Source organism: Delphinapterus leucas, chromosome 11 (assembly GCF_059928025.1).
Source record: "Delphinapterus leucas isolate spDelLeu-1000000601 "Yukka" chromosome 11, BTC_Dleu_Yukka2, whole genome shotgun sequence".
Classification (NCBI taxonomy): Eukaryota; Metazoa; Chordata; class Mammalia; order Artiodactyla; family Monodontidae; genus Delphinapterus; species Delphinapterus leucas.
In genome coordinates, this window is record NC_143139.1 from 1,707,894 (window position 1) to 1,734,132 (window position 26,239).

General features: G+C 57.8%; 1 protein-coding gene across 1 annotated transcript in view; it reads right to left on the minus strand.

Annotated features, from left to right (window-relative positions):
- CACNA1C (calcium voltage-gated channel subunit alpha1 C) overlaps positions 1 to 26,239 on the minus strand; it is a 422,079-nt gene that overhangs the window by 127,887 nt on the left and 267,953 nt on the right. Inside the window, exons 7-9 of the mRNA XM_089920067.1 lie at positions 24,276 to 24,472; positions 15,274 to 15,377; positions 8,665 to 8,837 (exon numbers count right to left, since the gene is read on the minus strand). Coding sequence (XP_089776193.1) covers positions 8,665 to 8,837; positions 15,274 to 15,377; positions 24,276 to 24,472 — 474 coding nt within the window. The remainder of the gene's footprint in view (positions 1 to 8,664; positions 8,838 to 15,273; positions 15,378 to 24,275; positions 24,473 to 26,239) is intronic.

The following is a 26,239-nucleotide window of genomic DNA, read 5'->3' on the forward strand; positions in this document are numbered from 1 at the left end:
ACGGGGTCCTCAATTTCTTCCTGCCCATGTGTGAGTGTACGTGCCTGGTGTGGGTACATGTGCTATTTTCAGAGAATTTTGTTAGCATAGTGACTAGCCTGATACCGGATACCATTATCCTATCTCATGAGTCACTGAAATGAGGTATAAGGGTTGGGCCAGCTGATTTGAAGCTTGGAATTGGGAAGGTAAACAAAGGCTTTTCACCTTAAGGCCAACCTGTCAAGCATTTAATTAGGGCTTTTCACCTATCAGCAAGTTGTTGAGAACAGATCTATTATCTCACCCCAGGGGCAGAGGCACACACAAGTTCCAGGGCAGCCGTAACGGTTCTTTAGTAGCTTGTGGCCTGCACTTTTGTCTTCTCTTGACCTCTAGTCTCGGAGGCTCGTGTGCCTGCATCAGACACATTCTGAAGCCCTCCGAACAGGACTTACCAGCATTGTGCTTGGCAAGTCATTTTTAGAACACGTATTTAGGAACCATCAAAAGCTCCTCTGTCCAGACATTTAAAAATATCTTAATATCCTTACTTTTTTGTAAAAAAAAAAAAAAAAAAATGCCTAACACTGAAGAACCTTATCGAAATTCAAATGTATATTTTTGGAGAGGATAAACCTTTCTCACAGCTCTGTCTAGTGAGTTTCCCCTGCAGACCTCTTTGCAGGGGGTAAATTTGGACAGTCTGATGAACTCATATGAATTAAGTCTAAATTGCAAAAAATGTATATTTTCATGAAGCTGAGTAAACGGCTTTCTTTCTCGTCCTAGCCTACTATCTGGACGTCACTGGGAACAGGACATTCTACTGATGCCCTGATGACCTCTACAGGACACTGTCCACTCGGGGGCCGCATGCTGAGAACAGGGTCTTAAGGGCAAACACAGTTTTCTTGCTCATCCTCTCCTTTGAGGAGGGGTGTGCTGACCGTCAACCCGGTGTGGATCCAGACCAGGGGCAGGAGGAGGGAAGTCTACGGTCTTTGCAGTGAAGTCCAAGTACAGGCTTAAAGTCGGGGGGTCTGGACACGAGCAAAACTGCTTGCTGTGCTCTGGGAGGGCCTGCCAGGTTCCGGCTGGGCTACCTCTGAGCGCGTTGTATGATCTGTCCTGAGACAGTGTTGAAACCTACGTGTCTGTTTAGAGGAAGTGGATCTGTAAGCACGGTGAACAAGAGGAAAACCTACCCTTGTCTGTCTTCAGAAATGAGCCAGGCTTGCAGGAAGCAGATGCATGACAACCAGCGCCCACCCCCATGTCCCCGCACTCACAGGGGACCACGCGTTTCCCCACGGCGGCCGGATTCTGTGGTTTCTGATCCCGATGGAGCCGCGCACTTGGCTACAGCAGGAATCCGGGGTCTCGCACAGGGGTACAGAAAGATCATTGCGATGGACTGAACGTGTGTGTCCCCCTAAATTCATGAGTTGAAACCCTAATCCCAGAGTGATGGTATTTGGAGGTGGGGCCTTCGGGAGGCGATTAGGGTATGAGGGTGGAGCCCTTCTGAGTGGGATTCGTGCCTTAGAAGAAGAGGCCAGAGCACTAGGCAGGCGTCCGTGGAGGAAGCGGGCCATCCGTGAGCCGGGCAGAGGGCCTCCCAAGAACGTGGCCATGCTGGGCCCCGATCACGGACGTCCGGCCTCCAGAGCCATGGAAGCCAATGTCTGTTGTCTAAGCCCCCGTCTGTGGAGATGTGTCACAGCAGCCCCATGAGGGCAGAAGCAACACTTAACGTGGCCCCGCCGCCAGCTGTCCTTCTCCCCACTGCCTCTGCTCAGCCTCACTCCGTCACTCGCCTCCTGTGTGAGAGTCCATCCACCCACTGCGGGACCACCCTCCTCGGGGCAGCTCCCCGAGGGCAGGGCTCTCTCTCCCAGCCCTGCCCCTCGAACCGCAAGGCCCAAACACAAGGTGCCACCAGCCCAGGGTTACAGCAGGTACGATCGCTGCTTAAGACGATGGGGTCTTTCCTGTTCCGCGGAAGCACACAGCTCTCCTGCAGCACTGCAGCTGCCACAGAGGCCTGGGCACGTCTGTCTGATGAAGTGACCCAGAAGGACGGAGCCCTCACAGCCCTGTGTTTGGGGCTGTTACTCAACTCTTACTTTTCCATCAGCCACTGAGTCATAAGGGCAGGGATCAGATGAGGGGAAGCCACTGGGATTCTACCCAGGGCACCTTTCAGGGTAGTCATGGATAGAGACAGCGCAGGGCAAAGGGCTCCCACAGCCAAGCAGACGCGACAAACCAGCTCCCGGGGGTCCCTTGGGGGCAGGCTCTGCTGCATCCCTAGGTCAAGAACAGCCCGAGCTGTGCATCCCCAAGACGCCTGGGCCCTGCCGGCCCCGGTCCCTTCCTTGTGGACACCAGCCATCAGCGGAGGGCCATCTTTCCCGCCGTGACTCCCACTTCAGGCTGTGTCAGCCCCTGGAACCCCTGGGTCCCCCTGCTTCCAGCCCCCCGAGCCCCAACCAACTGTTCACAAAAGGAGCTGGGTGACCTTCCCACAGTGAACTTGTCCCCCTGCTCAGATCCCTTTGGTGGCTCTGCTGAACCCACAGGAGAAAGTCCACACCTGAGGCCGTTTGGGACCAGTCTCAGCCCCGCTTCCGGACTGACCTTCGGTTTCACCCCAAAACCCGAGACTGAAGTCCTTCCCCCTCCCCTCCCCCCCTTACTTGTTCTGCACTTTACATCTGCAGCTGCTTTCTCATCCCTTTGGCCTCGAGAGCCGCTACCAATCTGTGGGCAGCAGAGACGTGGCTGCGTGTCCACCACGCCCCCTCCCCCGGCTGCCCCTGGTCACTTAGACCGTGTCCATTCCCCCCGCCCCCCACCCCGGAAGCTATGGGGGCTGTAAACTGTTCTGGCCAGTGGCAGGCGATGCCCACTCTCCCAGGCCTGGCTTTTACATCCTCCCCAGGGCCCTCCAAGCGCCCTCTGCCTCTCTCCTCTCCTGTCCAGACGCAGGGGATCTGCAGAACCTCTGAGGCCGGGGGGAGGTGAACTTCCCTCCTGCCAACTCGACCCACATGGAACCAGGAGCAGGAAGCACCCTTCACCTTACCAAGCGGCTGAGACTTTCTTACTACCGCACTTAGCCCACCTGACTGGCACGGCCGCGCCCCAGCCCTGGCTCATCCCCCTCCACCCCCAGGTGAAAACTCCCCATGTCAGCAGGCGACAGAGGTGGGAGCTGTCACCCTCTCCTCCACGGACAGCCTCTGACAGAAACCATGTCTTGATGCAACAGGGGCTTTTCTCTCGGGCTGAGCCCCGGTCATCAGGGGGTGGCTCGGAGGGAGATGCAGGCCGATTCACCCCTCAGCGCCTCCACGGAGCTACCTTCAGCCCCCAGGTGTGTCCATCTGTTTGCAAAGCTTTACAAGAAAATCACAGCAGCGCTTTACTGGGTGGCTACCTGGGCGGGCTGAGTGGGCGGATCCATTTACCAGTGGGTTTGGTGGCCTCAGGGAGGTGACATGAGCCCCCATGGTGAGGCTGTTGCTGGTTGGAGACCACCCCCCCTCGCCCATCGTGCCAGGATCCTGGGACCGTCAGAGGTTCCGCCGAGGTGACCCTGCGGCCACATGACCCCGCAGCACTGAAGGTGGTTACGTCACATTCCTCCAGGTGCACACGCCAGGGCAGGACAGGGGCTGGTCGCTGCCCTGGAGCACCCCTCCCTGCAGCCTCCTGGCTGACCAACACCCTCCTCTGACCAAGTTCAAGGAGCCGCGAACCGAAGGAAACTCCGACGGGTGGTGCCACTGATGTGCCCCCTTTCCAAGCACAGCTGCCCTTAGACCACTCCAGGCGGGCGGCTTCTGACCTCAGCGAACCTTCTTCTGCCTGAGCAAGATGTTGCCATGACTCCCTTTCACGCTCCACGCACAGTCCTTACAATCATAAAGCTCATCTCTCTCTGCTTTTAAAATCACACTCAGGGCCCTTTAGGGTAATGTTTAAGATCAGATTTTCCACCCCCCGCCCAGCCCTCCTTCCCTCCGTCCACCCCGCTCTGTGCGTTAGACCGAGGGTGTTACAGATGCTACGACGAAGGGGTTAGAGGGACCTCTTCCAGCCGCTTCTGGCCGGAGAGGCAGGGGGGTCCCTGCACCACCAAGGGCGGGGCTGAGGAGGGGTCCAGGCAGCGCTGGACTCAGGCCCACATCCCCGAGGTCGGGAGCAGCGTACTGTGGGACACGACACGTTACCTTCTCTGAGCCCAGCTCCCCGTCTACAAAGGGGGCGTCAGTGCCCACGGGAGATAATCCCGGGGAGGATGAAACGAGACTGTCCCTGTCCTGTCCCCTCTCGCGCCCCCGCCCTGTCCGCCTCGGCGCTCTAGCCCAGGAGAGCCTGCAGATGCCGACCCTCGCCCACTGTCCAACCTCGGGATCCAAAGAGCAGCTCCACACCAGCTGTGGAAGAATGACGCCCTCAAAGAGAGCACATGAATGAGAAGGTCTCGCCCTTGCTCCACTGGCTGCCAGCTTTCCCTTTTACTGTGCGGCTTTCACACCCTCCTTCCTTCCAGAAGCTACTCCACCATCCAAGGAAGATGGCTGTGGTCTCTACAGCCGGCTGGCAAGCTCCCCCAAAGCTGGTTTTGCTTTAAGAAACGTAGGACGGCTTGCCTAGGCTGGGAAGGGACAACTGCTTCTCACCGTATGCTCGACGTGGCCCTCGGGGGCCCCTCCACTGCACCCAGGCTGGGACACTGGTGTCTACAAAGTCATGGGCCCGACAGCAGAAGAGCCAGACTGCTCCACGGCGGACGGGCTGTCTGTGGAGATACCACCCCCGCCGGGGTCCTGTTCTGACCCGATTCCCGAGTGAGGGTCTGCATACAACATGGGTGTCTGGGACCCGCCCATGGGAGTTATTCCCAGCAGCCCAGAAGAACCCATGAAACAGCCTCACTGTAGGGCCCCTGGGCGCTCGTCTCTGCGCTGCCTCTGAGCCCCGACGGCCCTCATCACCAGCCCAGGCGAGCTGTTCCCCACTTGATCTCTGCGGCGGTTTCCAGCACTGACGTTTTAGGGCTTGATTAGGACGAGCTAAAGGTGATGCGCGGGGCAGCAGAGGTGTCTGCTCTCCCGCAGGGTGTGGGGTTAGGACGGCCTCCAACACGATAACTTTGGGTCCAAAGTAAGAAGGGAGTCGGGAAAAAAGCCGTTGCTAGTGTCTTTCTCACGCCGTCTGACCGGGTGCTGGTGGGACGCTGTCTCAGGACTCCAGGCGTGTGGCAGCCATGACCACGAGGAAGTCCAAGGAAAACTGATTGTACTGATTAAATTGTAAAAGAAAAAAAAAAAAGCTCAAATAATGATGCACGTGCCCTTGACACGTATACCGTGTAGACCAGTGATGTTCAGATCACTGCTCTCGAGCCCCACAGGACCCTCCGTGGGCAACCTGCTGCTCTCGGAGGCCCTCAAATCTCCGTGCGTCAATAACATGCAACCCCAGACGCCGCAGGGCGGCGGTGGCCACGCGGCTCTGCTGGCGAACGGTGATTGCAGAGGGGCTCCTGCGAACAGAACTGAATACGCTGGATAAATACTTAACCTGCTTATAACTCAAGTGTTTTGGTTCCACGGTCTGTCTTTCCCAGGTTCATCTGCACAAATGTCTCTCTTGGAGGACTGGGGCTGCACTGAAATGGTTTTAACGACATGAGAGAGAGATTCCCATATGCACAGATACTTAATCCATGCATTCTTTGGTCTTGAGGAGGAGAAAGAAAGAAGAGAAGAAATTCCCGTTCCATGAGGGCAGGGATTTTTGAGGACTTTGTGCATCGCTATATCCTCAGGGCCAGAAACAGCGCCAGACACAGAGCAGACCTTTAATTGCTTGATGGATGGATGGGTGGGTGGAAGGATGAATGAACTGAGTGTACTTTAACGTATTTTTTATATAATTTACTGGCCAACTCATTGACTCTAATTACTTAGAGAAACACCTCAAACGATGCCCTCTCTCTGCTGCCTTCCCGAGCCCTGTTCTTTCTACGGCCACAGTGGTATCTGTAGCTCTTCCTCGAAAAATGAATAACTGGGCTCCCCGTGGGTGAGCTCAGCTACCACGTAATGACGTGTCACTGAACTGTGTCTGCACTGGAGCCACCCTGTGCCACCAGCGCCCGACAGCTGGCATTTCCTAAGTGCCGATGGGGCTCCTGCCTGGGGCACAAGCACGAGTGTCCAGAGCCATTGGTCAAGAGTGATAATACCCTTTTCCCTCTTTTCTCAAAAGACGACTTAATTTTTGAGCTGAAGACAACTGGCAAATACACTGTATTGTAATCTTTTAGCAATTTCAAAGGCAAAGACACTACTTTGATAGAAACGCATACCATTAGTAGCGGCATTTCTTCCCTTGTATTTGTTTCAAAGGGCAAACTACAAAGTTCTGAAGATCAGAATATAGTTTCTGAGCCGCGGGCCTACCTTTTCTGTGGATCTATTAAGCGGCCAGTCCCTTAACAAGCCCGTCTCGTCCACTCTGCTCTTCTTTTTTTGGTTTGTTTTTTTTTGCGGTACGCGGGCCTCTCACTGTTGGGGCCTCTCCCGTTGCGGAGCACAGGCTCTGGACGCGCAGGCCCAGCGGCCACGGCTCACGGGCCCAGCCGCTCCGTGGCTCGTGGGATCCTCCCGGGCCGGGGCACGAACCCGCGTCCCCTGCATCGGCAGGCGGACTCTCAACCACTGCGCCACCAGGGAAGCCCCACCCTGCTCTTGACCGGACTTCCCTGCCGCCCCAGGCTCTGGACAGGCCTCCTGGCTCCATACCCAAGCGTCTCTCATTCAGTTCCTCACGTGCCTCTATTTTATCCTCTGTCTTGTTTTCTTAGATGCCCAGTCCCTGGCCCCCTCCCCCTAGAACCGGCCCGCCACCATTTCCACGACGGAAGGCGGCAGGGGCTCCGTTCCGTCCTCTGAGGCCAAGGCTGAGGATGAGAAGCAGACCCCAGGCTCCTCCAGCCACCAGGGACAAGCGCAGGGGAGGGACGCCAGGCTTCAGACTGACTTCATCCACATAAGGGCTCATGAGAACCCTGGCAGAGACTCTGTCCATCGGGGCGGGCGGTACACTGTGCTCTTCCCAGAGCTCGGGCAGAAAGAGGGGGCAGATGGGCCTCGTCCACTCGATCCGCTCCAGCAGCAAAGAATTCTCCATCAGGGCAGGACGGGGAAGCAGCACACCTGTCCTCAGAAAAGAGCAGGATAACCGTGTCTCTGTGGACGGCCACCGAGTGCTGCGCGGGCAGTGGACACACAAGTTTCTACGAACATGTAAGAGACACGTTCCTACCATCCGTGGTGAGCTGGGCTCCACCGGGACCAGGGTGCAGACCGGACCCCACAGCCCGCTCCTGTGCTTCGCAGCAGGTGTCGACGAGGCTGCCAGGCTAGCTCACTATTCACACACGGCTGGGTGCCATGGACCATCCCCCATCCATGATCCGTCAGCAGCGGAATGGACGCTGCCGGCGTCTTTCCAGGAAGATTCTCAGCAGCATCGCCGCTCACCGTTCTAATCCACCCAAGGCCTTGTCCAACTTGCAAAAACTCCTTAGCAGAGCGTGAAGGCCTCCTTGTTACCAGTCCCTGGCTGTGTGTGTGTTTTAATTTTGTGTTCATTCCTTGAGCAGAGTTATCGGAAAGCAAGTCGTGGAAGGCTGTATTCAATCCGTCTCTGAAACGATGGAGGCGGGCCTGCTCTCTGCTCACATCCAAGTCGTCTTCCTTTTCTCTCCACCTGCTCCCCCTCCTAAATTCCCACTTAGAGTTCAGGTATCAACAAGCAGGGACACGCAGAACCCGGCCAGGGGGCATGAACACAACCGGCAGAATCTACGCCCACGCACGAGGCCACTGTATCCGCACGTGCGTCAGGATACACGTGCACACACGCGTCCTGCGCCCTCCTGGCCTCTGTCAGGACACAGCGATGGACACCCTGCTTCCCCGTCAGCCCCCGGAGCCTCAGCGGGTCTCTCTCCTCCCTCTGGGCCTGGGAGCCTTTCTAGCTTCCCCCGCTTATCTGACTGACCCCGCTCAGCAAGCATCTCGTCTATTTAACCTGCTTGGTTCCTTGGTCAGAAACGTCCCGATTCAAATGTGCGCAACCCAAGGAAGGGGGCCCGCAGGAGAACAGAGGGGTTGGGGTCAGTTTCTAAAACCTAAAGCTATTCTACCAGTTTCCTCCGGGTTTCCCCAACCTCCCATTTAGCACCTTCCCAGATCTTTGAATCTAGCCTCCTCGAGAGAACCTTGGGCTCTTTTCCCTGAGAAAGAACAGTGGTCCTTGGAAGAGGAGTGGGGGAGCCTGCTTTCCGGTGGTCGTGGGGGAGATGGTCCCGTCTGAATAAGCCTGGAGCAGGACTCCTGCCCCGGCCCAGGGAGCCGGAGCTGGGAGGAGGATGTCGGATTTAAAACCAAGAGCCCGACTGAGCAGTTTCCCCCGTCCCGGGACCAGAGGCTCTAGGATGACTATAGCAGGCTTTGCTCCACACGTGGCACTGATTTCTGAGAGCAGAGAAGGACGGCCACCCACCAGACCGGTGTGGCTACAGGGGCCGCACCGTCAGGACGGGGGGAAGCCCCCCGCCTCGCCCAGACCCCAGCCCCAGACGGGGAGGCCGCTCACTGTTTCGGGGTTTCTCCTCGTCCAAGCCCTCGTCCTCGTTCTCGGGGTCGATGTCCTCTGCCTGCGTGATCCAGTCCAGGTAGCCCTTCAGGTCCTCTTCCAGCTGCTGCTTCTCCCGCAGCTTCTGGAAGTCGCCCCGGGCCTTGGCCTTCTCCCTCTCTTTGGAAAACTCTCTGGCGAGAGGGCGGAGGGACAAGAAGAACAAAGCATTAATTGCTTCGCTTTGGAAGCCAAGGGCCACACCTGCGCTGCACAGACTGCTCCCCCTGCCCCGGGTCTGATCTGCTCTCGCGAAAGAGGACGGAGTCACTGGGGCGGGGCGCTGCCTGACTCGGGACACGACTGTGGGGTGGACCAAATCCACTGCCCTTCTTCCTGGGCCACGATGGCAAGCTCTGCCTCTTCATGACAAATGTTCTCCAATGACCTGGAAAGGCCTTCCGAGCAGTAACCCGGCGGGACCCCCGCCATAGCCCCGGGAGACAAGGACCTGGGGTCGAGCTGAAGCCCAGTCCCTGCACTGGCTCTGCCAACCCTGATGCCTCCTCGGTGGCTCAAAATCAGCCACGGTGGGGATACGTACACCGCGGAAATCGTCAAATGTTACAAACCAGGGCTTTTCCCTGCAAAGAGCCAGTCGTTAATGTTTACCAGGACACCACTGATGTCAGGCCCAGGAGACCTCACCTCCTCACCCCCCACTCTCATTTCTAGGGTTCGTTCTGCCGCGTTCAGCAAGCCTGGAGGGGTTTCTAATCTAGAGAATGTCCTTTCCCACATGAAGGGAGACAGAAGAGGATTCCAGACACAGGAAAATGTCCTGGGGGGTGCCCTTCGGGTTCAAAAGGAAATCTAATCAGAACGGAAAAATACATAAAATCAAGATGATATAAAAGTTAAATGAGGTGTTCAGTCTAAAGCAATGATGAGTAGAAACTAAAATTAAGCCGGGATTTGCTGGAAGAGCTTATTGAAAAATTTTGGAGAGTGTCTGTTTCTTTCCTATTTTCTATGATTCTGTCCTTGTTTTCTCTCTGACCTTGAATTCACTTTCTGAGCCAGGAGGGACCTGACGGCCAAGAGGGGAGTCAGGGAGGCTGGTTCTCACTCTCAAAGCAAGTCTGTGCCTTTTCTTCTGAAACAGATAGGAGCAGCCTGCCTCTGACCTCCAGTCCCTGGGAAATGGGGCTCCTGGTGTGTGTGTGTGTGCGTGTTGGGGGGGATTCTTGGCTTCTTCCTAGAGACGTGACTCCTCCTTCCCTCAGCAGTTGAGGCCTAGTTCAGGGTGGGAGGCCACAGAGTCCACCTGAAAGGGATTCCTTGCACGAGACAGACACTCCATGGAAGGGCCCCCTGGAGGGAAGGACACACCGACAAGCCATGGGGCAGGAAGGCTCAACCCCGGAGCCCCTGCGCCCACCGTCCAGGACCTGCATTCAGTGCAGCCGCGGCAGGAGCACAGACCTCAGCCGCGACGCTTTATGGTGAGGGTCGGGCCGGGAGGGGTCTGGGGGACGTTTTCACCGGGAGCCGTGGCTCCTTTGCTACGAGTTCTCTTTGCTGCTTTGACGACGCTCTGGTTGGGATGGAACGTTCTTCTTCACTTTGATTGACTCCAGTTCGAATCGGACCGAACTTGCTCTTTCTTGGGCTTCCTGGCGGCTGGCGGCACCGTCCTTTCCTTCCCGGGGCAAAGGGGCTGCACTGACAGCCGACAGTGTGGATGGAGGCCTCGCCTCCACGGCAGATGGGCCCGGAGAGAGTCCCCAGCCCTCCGCACCCGCCACTCCTCCAGGGGCTGCGGTTCGCCACCCGGAGAGTCACTTCACGGAGCGGGACCCCCCTGCAGCCCCCAGACTGCAGCTCCAGGTGCCCCCCAACTGCCCTTCCGCCTCCACACACTTGAGAGCTCCATGCCTCGTGCAGCGGGTTCGGGTGGAAGGGTGACTGAGGAGCTAAGAGGCCGTGCTTCTCCTGGAGCTGGGATCAGACCAGAGCCGGGAAAGCCGACCCAGCCGTGCGTCATAGCATCTGCTCCGCGGAACGAAGTCTCGCCACCCGCAACCCACGACCTCTGGGGGCCAAGACAGACATCCGGGAGAAGAGGAGATGAGGTTTCCTGGGGTGCGAGGGGCTTCGAGAGGCAGCAGAGCCAGGAACCCGCGGAGCGTGGGGCACAGCCTGGCCCAGGCCGGGAGGAGGTGAGGGGCTCCCTCTCCGGGCTCCACGCAGCAGGGACGTGCAGGGCAGCAGCGCCCCGCTCTCTTCGTCTCCTCGCTGGACGTCCCACGCGGCCTGGGCCCAGGGGCTGGAGCCGGCTGCCCGGTCAGTCGTGGCGGGTCTGCGCGAAGGCGGGAGCACGTCCTGTGCGCGCAACGGCCGACAGGACAAACGCGGTGGAGAGCCCGGGCCGGGTGCGCACTTGGACAGCTCGCAGGGGGTGGCCGCGCGAAGGGTCCGTCGGCGCAGCGGCTGGGCTCCAGGCCCCGCGGTGACCGGTGTGGCTGGTCCTCGTCACCCACGGACTCCGCGTCTGCAGACCCGCCTTCCCGCTAGGCCTTCCTCGTCACGCCATCCACCCTGCGAGCTTCGCAGTCGCCGCGAACGCGCAGAAAGGCAGGACCTGGGGTCACGTTCCCGGCTGAAGTTGGACGAGGGGCCGCTCGCCTCCTTGGTGGTGCAGCTCATACTGTGAATAAGAGTCTTTTTACAGCCCATTTCCGCATTTTGTGCTTTCCATTGGTGATTTTTCTGATTAAAACGTCCCCCGAGCATGGAGCCGCCGTGCAGTCTGTGACCCTAAGGGCACGAGGACTGGATGGTGCCTCACGGGGCAAGTCCGTGTGTCCGACAAGCGGAATCCAGGCCTGAGTTATGGGCTGTGGGTTGAGAGCTCGGTGCGAACGGATCAACACGGTGCCTTGAACGAGGCGACTTCACACAGATGCTTGTGTACTGACGGCAGTGTCGTGTCCAGAGCCTCGCAGGAACTTAACCCCACATCCCCTGAGGGCAGAGGCCAGTGTTCCCGAATCCAGGGCTGGTGGGCACTCCGTGGAACAAGCCTTCCAGGAATCACGCGCCTCTCCCCTGCTCCAGCCACGAGGCAGTGTGCCTGGGCAATTCTGCTTCCTCAGGACCTGGATGGAGCGTCTCAACTGTGGCCCGTGGTCAGGGATGCTTTCAGGTTGTAAAATGCCCATCCTCAGGCCCTCTGCCCCATCTCCCCGGGGGGACAAGAGCTGGGCGCCCACCCTCTAAGAGGTCCCGGGCCCCTTGTCACCTGAAGACACACGTCTTCTGTGTTTGCAACCACTTAAAACCAAAAAGTAACCAGAGTCCAGGGTCCAGGGACTTTCACCCGATGGCTCCTTCTAGTGCAGCTTCCAGAATCTTGTGGCTGCCGTCGCTGTAATTCTCATGGCTAGAGGCTGAGATCTCTGGAGGGGGAGGTCATATAATCTGGTTCTTATCTGACTAATATCATTACTATGACATGTGAGGATCAAGAGATGATGACCGTGGAAGCGTTTGGAAAAAATCCACGAGATGCGCATTTACATGGACGCCTCCAGGCTCAGCAGGAATGGGTTTCCAGACAAAGGACGGCCGTCCCTCTGATGACCAAAATCTCTGAATTCCGCCTTTAAAATGGAGGCTTTGCAGAGTGTCGCTCCCCCTGCTTTCCCGAGCAGACGACCCCAAGCACACCTGAGCCCCTCCCCGGTGACAGCAGGGTGTGGTTCATGAGGACAGTTCCCGTGCTGGGCTCTGAAACGATAATAATACCCTTAACTGGTGGACGCAGGGTGTCGGACCCCAGCTCCAAATGCTCCAAGACTGCAGTGCTGCTGGGGGAGCTCTGTTCTCCCTCGAGGGCTGTTATGTCTGCAGGGCCGCTGGCCCCCAGCTCAGGACCTGTCCGCAGCCTTCGGGGCTGGGGCTCCCCAGCTTCCTCTGGGACCCCTGGGCTGGTCTCCCTGTCCTTACTGTGGCTCCCGCCCGTCTCCTCCCAGGTCTTGGCTGTCATCTGAGGACACGGGATTAACCAGGCTGATGGGCTTGGGGACGGTGGAGCCTGGGGGATGGGGACAGAGGCCGTGGGTCCACATTGCGTGGGTTGAACCTCGGATCTTCCAGGCCGCACCGGTGAGAACTGGGGTAGTTCCTGCACGTAACCTTCACTCTTCTCCTCTGTGCAGGTGACACCCGCATGGCCCCAGCGCGCGGGGCTGTCGTGGGCGGCAAAGGAGTGCATCCACCGAAGGCGCCGAGCCTGGGGCCTGCCGTCGAGCTGCTGACCGTTGACACCACCCTGAGACGGGCCTTCCGTGAGCGCTGAGAGGTTTCCGAATGCTTCTGGAAGGCCGACCGCCGGGTGAATAGGCGTACGGCTGTGCTCCAGGGTAACGACCACACTGCTGTCCGGACTTCTCGAGACACGGCGAGCACCACGCGTGCTCAGCCGACGGCAGCCTGGCTCTGGGCCTTCTCACCGCGTGGCCAGCCCTCTGGACAGGCCGGGAAGGGGAGCTGCTCACGCTGGGCAGAGGGCGCCCGGGGCTGGCAGAGCCTTGGGAGATGTTCCCCAGCAACGTGGGGAGGAACGGGGTAGGAGCGGGTGTGAGGAGGGGCCCGGGGACCCCGAGCAAGGGCTGGGCTCACGGGCCCTGACTAGACGGGGTTTCTGGAATCCGCTGGCTCCACACACCTGCTGTCACTTGAACCAAGACCGGCCCTTCAAGATCACTCTGCCCGCCCCCAGCGCCACCGCCATCCAACCCCACCTGGACCCGCTGGGGGAGCCGAGGATGACCAGACAGAGCCTCAGCCTCCACCTCACACCCCTGGGGGGGCTTCACCTCTCAGACTCGCTCCTTGTCTCTGCAGGGAGAACGGGGAACCACTTTTTTCAAGGTTCAGAGCCCTGGCGTGTTACAGGTCCAGCTTGTTCAACGTTCGTTTGCGGGGCAGTGGCAGGAAGACAGTGCTGGGCTGTGTCTCGTGCTGACAGTGACCAGTGAGGGGACCCCGTACAAGCCACACGGCGTCTCAGGCTCCCTCCCCTCGTCTCTGGAAGCAGAGCGTGGAGCAGGTCTAACCTGTGACGACCCTGTTCAGTAATCTCAGCTCTGATAGCCTTCGAGTAACCAGCGATCCCAGTGAGGACAGCACTGCTGTGTGCTGAGGACTCGACGGAAGGCACCTCACTCTACCGTCCCAGCGACCGAGGAGTCGGGCTTATTATCTCCGTTTTGTCAGATGGGTGAGTAACACTTAAAAACCTTCTGCCTGGAGCTTCAAATTTCTGCCTTGAGTGGGTGATGAGGTTGACTTTTCAATGCTCTTCCTGACGACTCCTTATAAACAGGGCATTTTCTTGTGTCGGACACAAAAATGGAAACCCTTTCACCCTCCAGGCAGCTGACCGGGGCGTCTCCCGGCCTGCGTGTCACTGTCACCCTGACGGAAGGTGCCAGTCCCTGTGCAGCCGCTCGCGGCAAAGGCCCGGGGTGACGTAGCCCCCGACAGCACCCCCGCAGGGAGGGGCGAGGACAGAGGTGGACTCTGTCCCTCCGCCGCTTCCAGGACTGACCCCGACGCTCCTGCGAGGCCTTGGGCTGCGGCAGGCGGGGCTGGGAAATCTTCCTCCCTTGCCCGACTCTCCCAACATCACGTCCGCAGAGACGGAAGAAAGCCTACGAAGCAGCTGCCCCTCCCCACGTGGCGAAGGCAGAAAGTGTCCCTGGGAGCCTTCAGGCGATGGCCTTGCATGGCTGGTGAGGGCTCGGGAAGAAGAGAGTGGGCCGAAGAGGCGTCCAGTGGGCCCGAGGTGCAGAGGTGGCCGCCCAGGGCTCCTCGGGCCCCAGCCACGGGCTGCCTCGGCCACGTTTTAACTTCATCTGAGCAAAGGCTGAAATTAGGCGGGCCTTGCACTTGGAGCCAAGCAGACAAAGTTAAAGGAAAGTGGATTCTATCTCCTCTGTGCTCCAGTGATCGATGGCTTCAAACAGCTGAGCGCCCTTCCTTTCAGAGAAGGGATACAGAGATGGACGGCCCAGGCTGTGATGAGCGCCAAAGGGAATGAGCCTTTCAGTCTGTTTTGTTTACTTGCATTTTAGCTCAAACTCCTGGTACCCTGGCCCAGTCAACACCGGGTAAAGGGGACCTGCATCTTCACCTCCAGCCTGCCCTGGACTGTGGCTGGAGAGATAGGGCAGGTACCCATTTGCGAGGCTGCCACGCGGGCCAGGAGCCCACGGCCCACGAATCTTCCTCCAGTTCCTCTGCCCAGCCCTTCCCACCCAAGGGGCTCCACTGCTCTGGGGTTCCTGAAGAAGCATCCTGCCCTCCTGGACAGCCAGGGGTGCACAGGTGGCAGGAGACAGGTGGGCCTGGGTACCTCTCACTGCAGCCCAAACCAGTGGGCTCGGCCTTGTGCCTCTGATCTCTGTGCCCAGCCAGGCCAAGGACATTCACTTCAAGGCTCCTGGGGTGGCCCCACGTCCCAGGTTCATCAGAGTCAGAAAAAGAATAAAGCCAGGAAAAGCAGAAAGAGTACGTGAAATAAATGGAAAAATCGAGACCTTTTTCTTCGGTCCTGCTTACCCGCTAAGGACACCGAGGACCAAGTTAAGTACAAAAAATGACCCTACGATGATTAGCGTGACAAAATAGATCCAGGGCCAGTCCCTTCCCACGGCATCATTGACCTGGAAGAACGGGACCACAGTTAGCACAGCTCCCAGAGCAGCCGAGCACGGCCCTGCCCACCCCGGGCCCGGCGCCGGCCAGGCAGCACCGGGACCGGGGCCTCTAGGTCATCAGAGGCCAAATGGCCCGCCCAGCCAACGGCCAGCCTCCTGGCTGAATGGAGACGTTTTCTGTTTCTCCTGGGCCTGGTGACGGATACAGCGGGACCTGGGGCCTTGCTCAGCTGCGTCATAAAGAGGACACAGAAATGGTCAGCTTACCCGCTCAACACACCAAGAACCAGATTTAGAACGAAAAAGGATCCAAAGATGACCAGACTGACAAAATACACCCAGGGTAACTCGTAGCCCATAGCGTCCTGCATCTGGAAAGATGAAGTATAGTTAGGAAAGAGAGAAGCAGGAGTGGGTCAAAGCAAGTGGGCAGGGAGGCAGGGAGGATGTGAGTAGAGGCTGGCATGGGAGGCCACTGTCACTGGGCACCATCTTGACCCAAACACCCCGTGACCTTGACCTAAGCAAGAAGGGCCTGGGCAGGCTCTGCCTCGGGGGAATCTCGCCTGGCCCTCTCTGACCTTTTATTTTCTGGAACAGAATTTTCCTCCGATGTTATCTATTCAGTTGTCTAAGAAGCTGGGTCACCTCTAACGTGGTTCTTCCTACGAGATGGTTTTCGCTCAGCTGGGTTTATGTGGCCCCTGCGCCCGCCACCCTGGCCTCAGCTCTCAGGGACTAGCTGGGGGCTGGAACCTTCGGGCACACATGGGGAGGTGCCTTCCTCAGGGGGTGACCCCTGCGCCTGGAGTTTAGGGGGGACCGTGCTGCCTTATCGGCACCACAGGACTCGGGCGGGGGAGGACGGTTGTTCAGGCTGGACTCGGGACAGCTCCTGCGCCTGCAACTCAGGGGACCGTGGATCCCCGTGGGAGGTCGACGCCCCCGAGTTTCCAAATTCCTCAGTGCACAGGCTCCCCGAATGACCTACACCCGTGGTTCTCAAGGTGTTGTCGCTGGCCTCACCGGGGGACCTGGGAACGAGTTTGGAACTGCACACTCTGGGCCCTCCATCCACACTGGGGGCACCCGGCGACCACGTTCTCACCAGCCCTGCGGTGAGTCTGATGTGAGCCAGGGTTTGAGGACCGCTGGTCCACGGCCCCCAGCCTCCGAGGCAACGGCACGACAGAGGCTGTGATTCCCTGTACCCAGGTCCATGGGGCGGCTCGTGTGCCCTGAGAAGCACTGATTGGTTTTCGGTGCTGCCCCCGCGCGTCCTTTCCAAATCTGCTCTCGTTTACCCGGGGTTAGGGTGTCTCATTGAAGGCAGCTCCCCAGCGTGACCACGGGGCAGAGAGCACAGCTCTGTCCCGCCCTCGGGGTCGCCAGTTTGAGTCACGTAAGGAAAAGGTTCCCAACACGCGACTTTCCCAGGTCACAATTCAATCCAATGTAACGCAACTCTGTGGACGTCCTCGCTGCCACGCGGCCACTCTGTTTTCCACGCAGCACATACACTTTCCAAGTGTATAATCTACTCACTACTATGCATCGTTTGTCCTCCGTGCTGGGGTGCAAGTGGCATGAGGACGGGCGTTGGGTGTAGCCTGTGCCCCCAAGTGCCCAGAACAGGGCCTCATATAAGGCAGGTGCTCAATGAGGCCAGCCAGGTGGACAGACGGGCCCCCTCTGTGCAGGCCCTGCTACCCACGGGAGGCCCTTGCTGTAGGGGGACAGGTCAGTGGACGTCGGGTGGCGAATTCGGCTTCAGAGGTGCGTGTGCACAGCCACGGGCCTCTAGGAGAGGCTGCAGAGGCCGGTGAGGCCAGATCAGGCTGCCCGGGGGTGCCACTGAGGGGGGGTATAGGGCAGGGGCAGTAAGGCCGCCTGGAGGCCGCGTGGTCCTGCCCCAGGAAGGGGTTCCAGGAACTGGCAAGTGTTGGGACAGTGCCGGCAGCGTGAAGCACCCAGCACGATGGCGAGAGGAAGGCAGGGCACCGAGATCCGCGGAGTCAGAGGCTGCCCTGTCGCGGGAGCTGGGAGCCTCCTTCCTGATCCAAGGCTGCCGAGGAACCCACACAGGGCCATCCAGAGACGGGCTCGCTCCCAGTGCCAAGGGCCACCCTTGTGAAACTGCCCCCAGAGCCGGGCAGACGGGGATGGGGAAGGAGTGCTGGTGCCTCCGCAGCCCCCTTGGGGGAGATCTCCTCTGGCTGGTTCCTCGTGCCCTACATTTTTTTTTTTTTTTTTGTGGTATGCGGGCCTCTCACTGTTGTGGCCTCTCCCGTTGTGGAGCACAGGCTCTGGACGCGCAGGCTCAGCAGCCATGGCTCACAGGCCTAGCCGCTCTGCGGCATGTGGGATCCTCCCGGACCGGGGCACGAACCCGTGTCCCCTGCATCGGCAGGCGGACCCTCAACCACTGCGCCACCAGGAAAGCCCCCTCGTGCCCTACATTTTGTGAACATTTAGCTCATGGAAAGTGCAGTCCTCCAGGCCACACATCTCTGATGACTCAAGGAACCCATGAGCCTCGGAGGCTTCCTGGGCCCCTATTTAGTTTGAGTGTCCTTTCCTCTGGGCCACAGTCAAGGGGTGAGGCGTCCAGCAGCACTAGGACCTCCAATGGATGGAGCTACAGACCTCCTGACCCCCAGATACCCACCCCACAGCCAGCCTCATGGAACCTCGTGACCCCTAGATAACCTCAGGACCTGCGGACACCCCATGAAGAGCCAGGGTCACGTCCAGGGGACGCATGGCCTCCACCTGTCCTTGTCCAACTCTTTGGTCTCCTCCGAGACTGTGGGCTGGTCTCTCCGAGGGTCAACGTGGGGGGCTGCAGGTGCAGGGTGGTGGGTGGAGGACAGATGAGAGGTGAATGAGCTCCTGGGGGTCCTAGGCCCCCTGCCCTGTGGCCCATGAGCAGCCAGAGGGGCCTCTGGGCCTGCCGGCCCTGGCTTTATACCTCCCTCCACGACCCCGTTTGCTCTGGGCCCCCTGCCCCAGGCAGCCTGGGCACCAGCGCATGTGCGGGCGGCTCTGAAGTAGGGCAGCGCCAGAGCGGGGAGACGGATGGCTTCACTCGGCACGAATGGAGCTATTAAGAAGAGAAGCATCAATAAAGGCATATTTAAAAAAAATGACCCAGATTGCTGACACCGTTATTTAGAGGTGAAAAAGGACAGGTCTTCTCAGAGCACTGAAGCCAGACGTTTCTCAGGCCCCTACGGGGAAGGGGCGCGGAGAGGCACCCCAGGGCCTGCCACCTGCAGCCCCTCGGCCCCCAGGCCGGCACCTCACGGGGTGACCCAGGCTTCGCTGGAACACACGCCTTACTCTCCCCGCACATCTAATTCCTAGAGGGAACCACAGCCTCGAGCCTCCAAGGGTGACCCAGCCTTCGCTGGAACACACGCCTTACTCTCCCCCCACATCTAATTCCTAGAGGGAACCACAGCCTCGAGCCTCCAAATCCAACATCCATGTTTCCCCGAGAAGAAAATTCAGGAGGAGCGGTGGCTCCAGCCCCGTTGCCTCGGGGTCTCCCTCCATCCCAGCTGGTTCCCGGGGGCTTTCACGTCTGGCGCTTCCCCCTCTAAGGGCTGGGCACTGCGGGTCCCCAAAGGCTGAGCAGTTTGAGGGGCGCGGGAGGCTGTCACCTGCCGTCAAAGGCAGGACGTGCAGCCCGTGGAAGTCACGGTGCGTTACGGGGACTGTGCTCAGGGGGCAGGATCTGCTCTGTCTGGAAAGCCAGTGCCCTGGGCGATGGCCCAATGAACCCCTGACCTTTGTCACCTTGCCTGCGGGACGCGGGGTCCACCCACAGTCGCAGGGGCAGCAGCAGGTTGGCAAACAGTCTCGCCCGACACCTCCTGGCCCTGCTCGCGGCAGCAGGAAGGCCCGGATCTTGTGGGAGACGCCAGCAGGCCCACCACCAAGGAGGCCAACAAGGCAGCTCCTCCCGGACTCGGCCGGGACCCCGCAAGGAGCGGAGGCCCTGTGGACGCCTGTGCCCTGACGCTGTTGTCGCGGGTGGGCCCTGGCACGTGGTGAGACCGCTGGGTGCCAGGCTGATTCCTGGGTCTGTTAGGAGCCCGAAGCACCGTTCTCTCCAGCCAAACTGGTATAAAGCTGGCCTTTCCTTCTCTTCTGCTCCCCTCCCAGCTCAAGTCCAGCGACACCCCATCTCCTCTGACAAGCTCTCCCTGCTCTCGCCGAGCCCTGCGTGGGACCCATATGTCTCTGGGTCCCCATCTCCCCAATTACACCCAAACTCCTCGAGCGCGGGCCTGGGGACCTTGTAAATGCTCACGAAATGTTCAATTGAATTACTGAGGAATAAGGACTTGCCTAATGCCAGTGAAATGAATAAAACTAAACCTAGTAAGTAAATAAATAATAGCTTTGAGAGATGCAAATTCCCCTTCTTCAAATGTTTATAAACCACGGGTTTATTGTTTAGGTAACAGATCCTCTGTATAAAGCGCTGGGGGCGCTAAGTGGTAACGCTCTAACTCGGGCAGATTCAGGGTTCAGGACCAGAGGGTCCTGAGGAGACCTAACACATTCTCTGCCTGATCCCCATTCAAGAGCCCAGGATGCTGTCTTTGGGTTATTGGAGGGTTTTTCCTCAGCTTCTCATTTCCAATGACTATTAGGTCCTCAGGAGAACTCAGCCCCACCAGCTCTGCTTGCTGGATGCCTTCAGAGGCTCATTTCCCATATCTGTAGTGAAAAGAGGTGCAGATGAAACAGGAGAAAATAGGCTAAAACACCTGAATTTCTGCTTGGATGCAAAAGACCTTCGTCATAAACGAGGGATACTTCGGCAGCACCGAGACCAGAGATCAGTGGCCGTGGTGTGTATGTGTGAGTGTGTGTGAGCGTGTGTGCACGCGTGTGTTTACAAGGAATGTCCTCCCACACGGGTGAGTGCGGAGCTGACGACTGACTTGTGCAAAGTTTAAACCTTAAACTTTCATTCCCCAGGTCTCCTGTTGAACCAAACTAAGGCAGGTGCGACAGGAGACGCATCTTTCTTTTATATGATTTCTCATGAAGTATTCTTCCTAATCTTGTTTTAAGCTGAATTTCTAATTTTTAAAAACGAGTGGAAGAGCTGGTCATGGAGAAACCAACTGGGGAAACGGGAGGTGTCAGAAAGAGGGGGCCCGGGTGCCAGTGGAGGAGGTGACCCCAGGACGCAGGCCAGAGGGCTGCCCTGTGCCACACGGGATACAGCATCCCAGGGGCCCCAGGTCAGAGGGCATCGTGGGCAGAGGTCAACAGAATCCTCCTGATGGACGGTTGGTGAGGCACCGAGATTCCTAAAGCACCGGGTGCCTGAACCCCCGGTAGGAGCCCCCTTGCCGGCCGCCCTCCCCGGGAGCCCTCCCCCCAGGTCAGGGCCACGCTGCTGTCCCCACGAGCAGGGGCCATACGAGGCGGGTAGGAAGTCAGCGATGAGCAGACCCCAGCACATGCTGGTGTGACCTGGCTACACGTGGAGAGGGTGCTCAGATTTCACATGGACCCCAGCTCTTGGGCCGCATCTGAGAACCTACAGATTATCTCGGTTCAGGAAACCCGAGCCCCAAACACACAAGAAAGCAGCCTGGAGTGAAACGCCACCGGGTGGGGCAAAACACACTGGAGAGGAGACCTGGAGACGTGGCATCCACGGGGGACGGTCCGACGGGGCTTCCCTCTCTCACAAGTGCTCCCAGAGGCAGCCCACACCTTTCACTCCATCACTTTCCCCGCTATTCTTAAGAGGTGTGGACATTCTGAGAGTAAGCGGACAGGCTTTGGCTTAAGAAGCCATTTCCCAAGGAACTCCCACCCCCAAGGCCCAGCTCTGGCTTGGTCTCCAAATCCCCGTGTGCCCCCGCCCCGTCACCCGCAGACTCCTGGAACGGGCCACGGGGAAGGCAAGCGCAGGGGCCCGGGAGCCCGTCCCAGTGGGCGGTGTGAACAGCTGAGGAATCGTCCAAGTACTACTGCCCAGGCTTGCTCGTGCTGGCCGGCCACGAACCCTTCCAAGTCGGGAGCACGGGATGGGCTGATGGATTCACACTCAAAGCCACCCCAGGAGGAGCTGGGGGCCTGCCAACCGTCCCCCCACCCCGAGCCAGCTTCAGCGCTCCAGTGGCCTGTCAGCTCCCCAGGGATGTCTATCCAGCCGGTGGGTCCAGTCTCTGCGACACCTGGAGCCGTGGCTGCCCGTCCCCACGTCCTGCAGACCCGCCCCCGGGACTCGGGGGAGAACGCGTTCCTCCGAGTGGAGGACCCTGGGCCCACCCTCCACAGAAGCCGTCTCCCTAGCTGGGTTCAAGCCAGAGGCACCAAAGCAGCGCCGTGCGATTGGGAACGTTAGGCTGCAGGGGACTCGCGCTCTAGCTGGGATCTCCCAGGAGCCTTTGCAGGTGCAGGTGCTGGGGCCGGACTCTCAGCGTCTGGTCCCACGGCTGGGGACGGAGGGAGCGTGGGCCCCTCCCTGCGTAGAAAGTTCCGTGTTTTACACGAAAGCACGTGGAGGTGTGAGAGTCTCGGGGTTTGGAAGAGAAATCCTGAAGGCGAGGAAGGCGCAGGGGGAGGGAAGAAGGAAGGAGGAGGAGAGGCGAGAGAGGTGAGAGCCAGCAGAACAGTAGGCAGGCAGGCGCTTTGGGCTGGGCGGGGCTTTCCTTGAGAACACCCGCCAGGACGCTCCGTTTCGGGGTGCGTGTGTGTGTGTGTAGGTGTGCGTGCGTGAACACGTGTGTGCCCCCACATACACACACGCGCACACGGCTCGGCCATTTAGGTAAGGTCAGGGCGAGGCTGTCCCACGGGCCTGGGACTGCCACCTCAGACACTCCCTACTCCCGGCCCAAGCTCGTCACCCACCCACCACCCGCAGGGGGAAAAGCACAACACAGCTGCTGAAAATTGCTGGTTGCCACGCGTGCTCCTTCGCAGCCCCCATGCTGGCTGTCACCGTGACAGCGCCTCCTTGGGTCACATCTGGCTGGTGGGGGGAGAGGGAGGGAGGGATGAAGGAGGATCCCAAAAATACATCAGGGACAGCAGCAAAGTAAATTATACCTATTCCCCTAGCCCCACACCCACCCACCCACTGCCACCCTGCCCTCAACTGGATGCTATGGGAGGCGTTTCCATAGCAACTTGAGGCGCGGGTTTGAAGCTCATGTGATGAGGCTCCAAAGCCCAGTTCCACACAGTCATGCGTCCTATGCTGCCCGTTTGCAGAAGGGTGTCTCTGTCCTTGGCTGGCCAGAGGGACTCACCCAAGATAGAAGGACCCGTTAGGGCCGCTTTTGAATTCGATCTGCTTTACTAAACGAAATTAAATTTGCCCAGGTAGAGTAAGCTCAACGCCCTTTGTCTCACAAATTATCCAAAACCGAGTTCTCATTGAGGATGAGCCTGGGAGATGGGCTCCAGCGTTCCACCTCAGTTTCAAGGAGGAGGGATTAGACACTTTGCCTTTTTGGAAAGTGTCACAGCGTGGCCACTCTACGGGGCTCTAGCGGCACTGCGTTGTTCAGTTTAGGTCTAGTCAGCTTGCCTACACTGAGCTGCATGTTACTGTGTCTGAGTCCCGAGGACCTGGGCACCCCCGGCAAGCAAGGAATGCTCAATACTGTCTGTGGGGTACAAGGCACGAGGGCGAGTTTCAGCTGGTCCTGCACAGAGACGTACACATTTCACGGCAGCGCTGGGTCTCAGCCTGCCGACTCTACCCCAGAAGCTGGGAGAAGAGGGCTTTTGAACTGTTGAAAAACAATTTAGAAGCTTCAATGCCCAGAACGCGCAAAGCATCTCTGAGCCGTTCCAGGACTCCTCCTGGTCCGGGAGGAGGTCCATACCTCTCCTGGCACTAGTTCTTCCCAGTCTGGCAGCTCGGCTTGCTGGGAAGGCATCCACACCCCTCTCCCTCCCAAGCAGCCTCTTAGACCGTTTTCAGGACGGCCAAATCCATCTGACTACTTGCAAAACTCTGGTTGCGATGGTATTTTCAAGCCTGGCAACAAGCATTTTCCACCCAAATGCTGGAGCACAGCACTGGGCTCTAGCAAGTCAGTTCTCACGTGGAAGCAGGAGATACCACAAAGAATTACATCTTCTGGAGTTTTTACAAATGATGGACCTGACTCTGCCAGAATGGAGACAGACCAAGTATGACGTGTTTGCTTACGGGGCAGAGGCTGCAAACATCTGGCAAAGCAGTGCTGGCTGCTGGATGATAAAGGAGCATCTTTAAGGTGAAAGGAGACTTGCTGCTGAGTGGCTGGCACTCGAGAAGTGGCATTTCTGAATAAGCATCGCATAACCAGCGGAGCGCTTTGTCAGCAGTGAAAAGGATGGCAATGCATTTGTCTGATGGACTATTCTGATATAACGAGATTAGCACGGGAAATAGAAACATGATAGCATGCCATGATGCTACACGATTCAATAAAAGTGGTTTCTTCTTAGAAGACCAGGCCTGGGTTTTATCTTTAGCCCTAGAAATTGAACTCTGTGCCCTTCAGCTCTGTTTGGGGGGCAGAGGCAGGACACGGATGGGAACAGAAGGAGCCCTACAAGGGAACAGGAGCTGAGGACCCTTGGGTCAGGATCGGCCATGTCCCCACGGGGCTGCGAGCCAGCGTTTCTCACTGTGGAGGACAAACGAAAGGTGACACTTGTCTTGGGCTGGTGGGCAGAGAGAGACTCATTAGGGTGAGAGTCTCAGGCTTTGTTTCTCAGGCAAGACCTAGAAGAAATCGAAGGCCCTCATCGGCCGTTCCACCCCGGTATGCGTGTGACCACATCACGGGAAGACGGAGAAGGTGGACGTCAAGGAGAAGCCGGCAGTCTGCGGGCTCCCTGCCCCCGCCCGTTCCCAGCACGTACCCAGTAGAGGACGTCGGTCCAGCCCTCCATGGTGATGCACTGGAACACGGTCAGCATGGCGAAGGCAAAGTTGTCGAAGTTGGTGATGCCGTGCTTGGGCCCATCCCAGCCCGGCTTGCACACCGTGCCATTCTGGCACTGCCGCCCGTGGCCCGTCTCCAGGGCACAGGGGGAGGGGTCGTCTTCTGCTGGGACATCTCAAATGGCGGGGGGAGAAGAGAAGGAAGCAGGGGGTGGGGGGAGAGGGACGGGCAGAGAAAGAAGAGAGAAGTTAGAGAGGAAAGTGATGGGCGAGGCTGGTGGGACAGCAAACGACCCCAGCGGCAACAACGCAGAACACAGTTACATCAATGCCCCAAACACGAAGCGAACGACACAAGGCACTAGGTATTCATTTTGTGTGGTCGTCAACTTAGAAGGTCAGTGCTTTCAGCTAACTGTTGTAAAACTGTTTTTTAACCTCAGTCATTGAGTTCAGAGACAGGAGGGCTGTTGGCTGTCGAATGAGCAATGAAGACATAACTATGATGCAACCACTCTGAGTGTGAAACATCCCGGAGCGCGGCAGTGAGTCCTCGTCTTCTTCTTTTGGTGGTTAAGTATCTGTAGAAACTTCCGCTGGAATGCCAGCGTTTAGGGCGAGGGCACTGTTGACTGGAAGGCTCTTTCACGTGATTGGCCAGAGATCCCGCCCAGTGATGTTTTCTGACTCCACATGGGTCCGTGACGTATTACAAGATGCTTTACCAGGGATGCAAGTCACTTTACAGTGGGTGCCCTCTTGATGAAGGAAGGAAAATAAATTCTGATGGCGGGAAAAGTACCTACTGCAGAGCTTTATCCCAGCCCCTGAGCACAAACACCACTGCGGTATTTTGTGCATGCTGCGTGCAAACTTGTGGACCGCCTTTTTCTCCAGCATTAGGACCTTTAAGAAGAGAAGACCTGTCTTGACCTCTAATCAGGACAGAGCAGCGTGGGTGATGGGGAGGGCGCTCCCCAGGTACGGAGCGCTCTCGGCTTTTTCAAGAAACAGCATAACATACCCCACGGCCGCAGGCTGTGCTCGGGCCAGGAACAGCTGCTGGGAAATTAGTGAGTTAAGATATTTGTCGTGCAGAGATCGTTGGTAAATTGAACTAAGACTTGGCTGAGTTAAGAATTTCCATTTTGGTAAAATACTGAGAGTCCTGGTCCCAGCTGCGGGAGGTAACAACGTGGAATTCACTGAAGTTTGTGAAATTAAGGACATCGTCTTATGCTTGTAGGAAGAAACAGTAGTAAACAGAATGGACCTTAATTCTAACAAACAGATGACTGCCTCCGACTTCAGTGAAGATGTGCCCCCGAGAGAGAATTTGTTTGTCATCCCTCGTTTGGGGATTCCAGGCCACCAGGGATCTCTCTGGTTTCAAACGTACCCAAGCAATCACGGGGCAAGGGCCTCTGTACAGAGACTGTGGGTTGCTGGGCTGTTTCTCAGTTTGTGGCTTCAAATCGCAGCTGTTCAGGAGGAAGACAGCAGAGGAATATTAATCCTTAACTAAGGGGTGACTCTTAGGGAGGTGGACTGAGCTGAGTGGTTGGAGACACATGCTGACTTGTGTCCTCTCGGCTTTTCCCTTTCTCTCTCTTTTTTTTCTTTTTTTTTTAAAAATTAATTAATTTTTCCTACATCTTTATTGGACTATAATTGCTTTACAATCGTGTGTTAGTTTCTGCTTTATAACAAAGTGAATCAGTTATATATATACATATGTTCCCATATCTCTTCCCTCTTGCTTCTTTTTTTTTTTAAAATAAATTAATTTTATTTATATATTTTTGGCTGCACTGGGTCATTGTTGCTGCACACGGGCTTTCTCTAGTTGCGGCGAGCGGGGGCTACTCTTCGTTGCGGCGCGCGGACTTCTCATTGCGGTGGCTTCTCTTGTTGTGGAGCACAGGAGCATGGGCTCAGTAGT